The sequence below is a fragment of the Scylla paramamosain genome, chromosome 41 (assembly GCF_035594125.1).
Source record: "Scylla paramamosain isolate STU-SP2022 chromosome 41, ASM3559412v1, whole genome shotgun sequence".
Classification (NCBI taxonomy): Eukaryota; Metazoa; Arthropoda; class Malacostraca; order Decapoda; family Portunidae; genus Scylla; species Scylla paramamosain.
In genome coordinates this window covers 8829467-8833221 of record NC_087191.1, presented here as the reverse complement: position 1 = coordinate 8833221, position 3755 = coordinate 8829467, and the positions used below count along the sequence as shown (strand labels likewise).

General features: G+C 38.9%; 1 protein-coding gene across 1 annotated transcript in view; it reads left to right on the top strand.

The window, feature by feature from the left end:
• The first annotated feature begins 211 nt into the window (after positions 1–211).
• Positions 212–3755, top strand: part of LOC135092965 (uncharacterized) — a 24354-nt gene continuing 20810 nt past the window's right edge. Inside the window, 1 exon segment of the mRNA XM_063991789.1 lies at positions 212–602. Coding sequence (XP_063847859.1) covers positions 227–602 — 376 coding nt within the window. The 5' untranslated portion in view covers positions 212–226.

Genomic DNA, 3755 nt, shown 5'->3' with positions numbered 1-3755 from the left:
CTTGACTGTACCCCACCTGGCTCTCTCACATATCCTATCAACTCACTACCTATTATCCCCAGTATATAGCAGGTATTTATCTAGGCATTGTTATCGGAAAACACCCCTCTTATCCCCGTCATAAAATTATTAGCTTTGTTACACTTCATCCCTCGTTCCTGCACCCCCTCCGGTCTTTCAAATATTTATACCACCTACATATCCCCATTCCCTCCAGTATAAAGTTATGACGGGCATTGATCTAGACATTATTACCATTAATCCCCTCGTTATTCCGCCCGGCCTAGCTGCCTCACAAACCACCGCCAGATATTTACCCCCACCCACACCAGCCTACTCCCTGCAATATATAGTAAGTGTAGGCATTGATCTAGGCATTGTTATTGTTTTGCCGTTCCAGCCTGCCATCCCGAGCACACCAGGCGGGGATTGGCCAACACGTGGCTGTGACGTCACACTCGCCATGGCGGGAGAGAGTACACACGCCGCTCCGCTCCCTACCATGTTTTTCATTTCCCTGGTTATCGCCGCTACTGTGATCGTTCTGTTATGGCTCATCAAGCGTGCCAAGGATCAGGGCAACGACACGCGGGAGAAGGGCGGTAAGTGTTGAGGGGAAGGGCGTGAAATAAGCGTGTTTTGTGAAGTGTGAGCGGTGCAGGTAAATTTTGTCTGATTTCCGCCTTGCCGCCTCGTGTGTCTCCTGACCTCACCCTGCCTCCCTGCTTCTCCCTGACTCTCTACTGCCCTGTACTATTGTCTACTTCACGTATCTACTTGTGTATCTACCTATAATCTACTACTACTGTGTCGGCTAACCTCTTTCCTTACTTTTTCCTACTTTATTCTCTCCCTCGCTCTCCCTGCCTCTCCCCGACCCTGTTATTCTTGCCTACTTCACTTACCTACTTGTATATCTACCTAACTACCCACCTAACTTAACCTAACTACCCCTACTCTACTGCCTAACCTCCCTCTCCTTAACTCTCCTGGCTCTTCATGTTATCCCCTAATTTCTTCCCTACCCTGTACACTCATCTGCTTTACCTCTCCCTGCCTCTCTCTCTCTCCCAGCCTCTCTTCTACCCCTGCACACCTATTTAATCTCTCCCTGTCTCTCTCTCTCTCTCCCAGCCTCTCTGCTACCCCTGCACACCTGTCTAACCTCTCCCTGCCTCTCCAATACCTCTACACACCTGCCTATCTAAAACACCTACTCACTCATCTATTTGTTTACCCTATCCCAATTTAGATCGTAATATAGAACTCTTAATAATAATAATTTAAGACACAAAAGAACACAAAGAACACCCAAGTGAATTAATGAGCTGTAATACTCTAAGGAAATCACCCAAATATTCCCTGCCTAGTTAAGTGTAAGGATTGGTGTTCAGCAGGGGCCCAGGTGAAGAGTAGGCTTAAGGGGGTTTGTAGTGTTGAGGGGGTTAAGGGGGGCTAATGTCTAACTGTTCTAGTCTTGGCCTAGTTACTAAGTCTCTCTCTCTCTCTCTCTCTCTCTCTCTCTCTCTCTCTCTCTCTCTCTCTCTCTCTCTCTCTCTCTCTCTCTCTCTCTCTCTCTCTCTCTGCTCTTTAGTGTTTTGCTTTTCTCTATTTTCCTCTTTTTCCTTTCCTACTCTCTCTTCTTTTTCCTTCTCCTTTATTAGTGCTTGTTTTTTATGCTTCTTTTGTTTCTTTTGCTAATATTGGTTTTTCTTATTTTTCTTTGCTACTTTCTCCCTTTTTTCCTCCTCCTCCTCCTCCTTTCTTCTTCTCTTTCTTTTATTAGTGTTTGTTTTCCTTTCTTTTCTTAGCTGCTCTCTCCCTTGTTTCCTTCAGTGTTTTCTTTTTGTGTTTTCCTTTCCTCCTTTTATTTTCCTGTATATTGCTTATTGCTTCTTTCTCAATATGCAGTCTTGTTATGTAGGTATAGAGAGATTGATAGATAGATGGATAAACAGATAGATAGATGTGGGATATATATAGATAGATAGATGTGGGGTATATATAGATAGATAGATAGATAGACAGACAGGTAAACAGATAGATGGATAGATAGGTAGATAGATTGACTGTAGATGTACAAGTAAAGATAGAAATATGCTGAGTAACAAGGAAATAATAATAGTAATGATGACTTTAGTGAATGATTGAGTTTGTATTTATTTTTTTGTAGTGCTTGGCTAAACTACTGATCTTAACTTCACTGTGATAAAAGAGTAAATGAGTCTGATGAATTATATACAAAACTAACAAGCCTCAATAAAGTTAGGTGCTAAAAGTAAACTAATAATGAAAAAAAAAAATAATAATACTGTATTTTAAGTTTTAGAAAAGAATAATGAAAATAAGAAGATAATAATAGTAACTGTAATAAGTATAATGGTTTTAAGTATTATAAACAATAATGCATAAATTAAAAGTATAACTGTAATTGGGAAAAAAGATGAAAAAAATAATACTAATAAGATAAAAAAAAAGTATAACATTTTGAGAAGAACAATGAAAGAACAATGATAATCTAAAAGTCCTCAAGAGATAATAATAAAAAAAACAAGCAAAAAAAAAACAAAACAAAAAAAAACAATGACAAGCAAAATTTTAAGTACATTTTGAGGATGTGTTAAGATGAGCATAGATGAATGTGATGAGTGTGGTGATGAGAAATGTGGTGCAATCGTGTGGTGGCGATGGGCGTGATGAAATGACAGGTTATGCTTCAGTGTGGCGGTGTGTGGTGAGTGATGATTGTAATGAGACTGATGAAAGATGTGAAAATTGTAACGTGGTGGTGTGTGATGGTGTGGTGTGTGGCTAAATGAACCAGGTGTGATGCAATACTGTGGTGGTGTGTGGTGATGGGGAATGTTGAGCAAAGTGACACTACAGGAAATGCCCCAGCAACTCCCTGCCAGCCTTCTTAAGAGGAAAGGTTTCGTAATAGTTTCCTGCCCATCCCGCCTTATGACCAACCCAGCTTCTTACTTCCTGACTCACTTATGACCCACTTTACTTATATTCCAGCCTGTTTACTACCACCCTGACTCACATCCCATACTTATATCCAAGCTTTCTTCCATCTCAGCTTACTTATTTCCTAACCCACTTATGACCTACCTGTTTACTTCCACCCAGATTCATATACCAGCTTGCTTATATCTCAGCTTACATGTATATTAGCTTACTTATATCCATTCCTTCATTACTTATATCTATCCCAGCTTACTTATCAAGCCTGTAGCCCCTCATAAGTGTTTGAACATACACTTAAGTACTTATATGAGACAACAGTAAATAAGAAGTAAATATGAAAAAAGTTAGGTAATTTAGGTGTGTTTCTGCTTATCCTAGATCACTTATCAAGCTGATAGTCTCTAATAAGTGGTCTATACACTCATATACTTATACAAGAGCCAGAACCCTGTATAGGAATGTAATGTAGAAGTAAAGAGAGAAAGGCATTTGGAATATAAGTGAATAAGGAAAAACAGATTGGAATACAGGAAGTAAATAAGGAAAAACAGACTGGAATATATAAGTAAGGAAAAACAGATTGGAATATAGGAAGTAAATAAGGAAAATGGTTGGAATGTAGAAGTAAATGAGAGGAAATGGCTGGAGTATAGAAGTAAATAAGAAAAATTATTGGAATATAGAAATGAGTAAAAAAAACTGAAATATAGGACACAAGAAAAACCATTTGGAATACAGAAGTAAATAAGGAAAACTGGAATATAGAAACAAATAAATAAATGAAA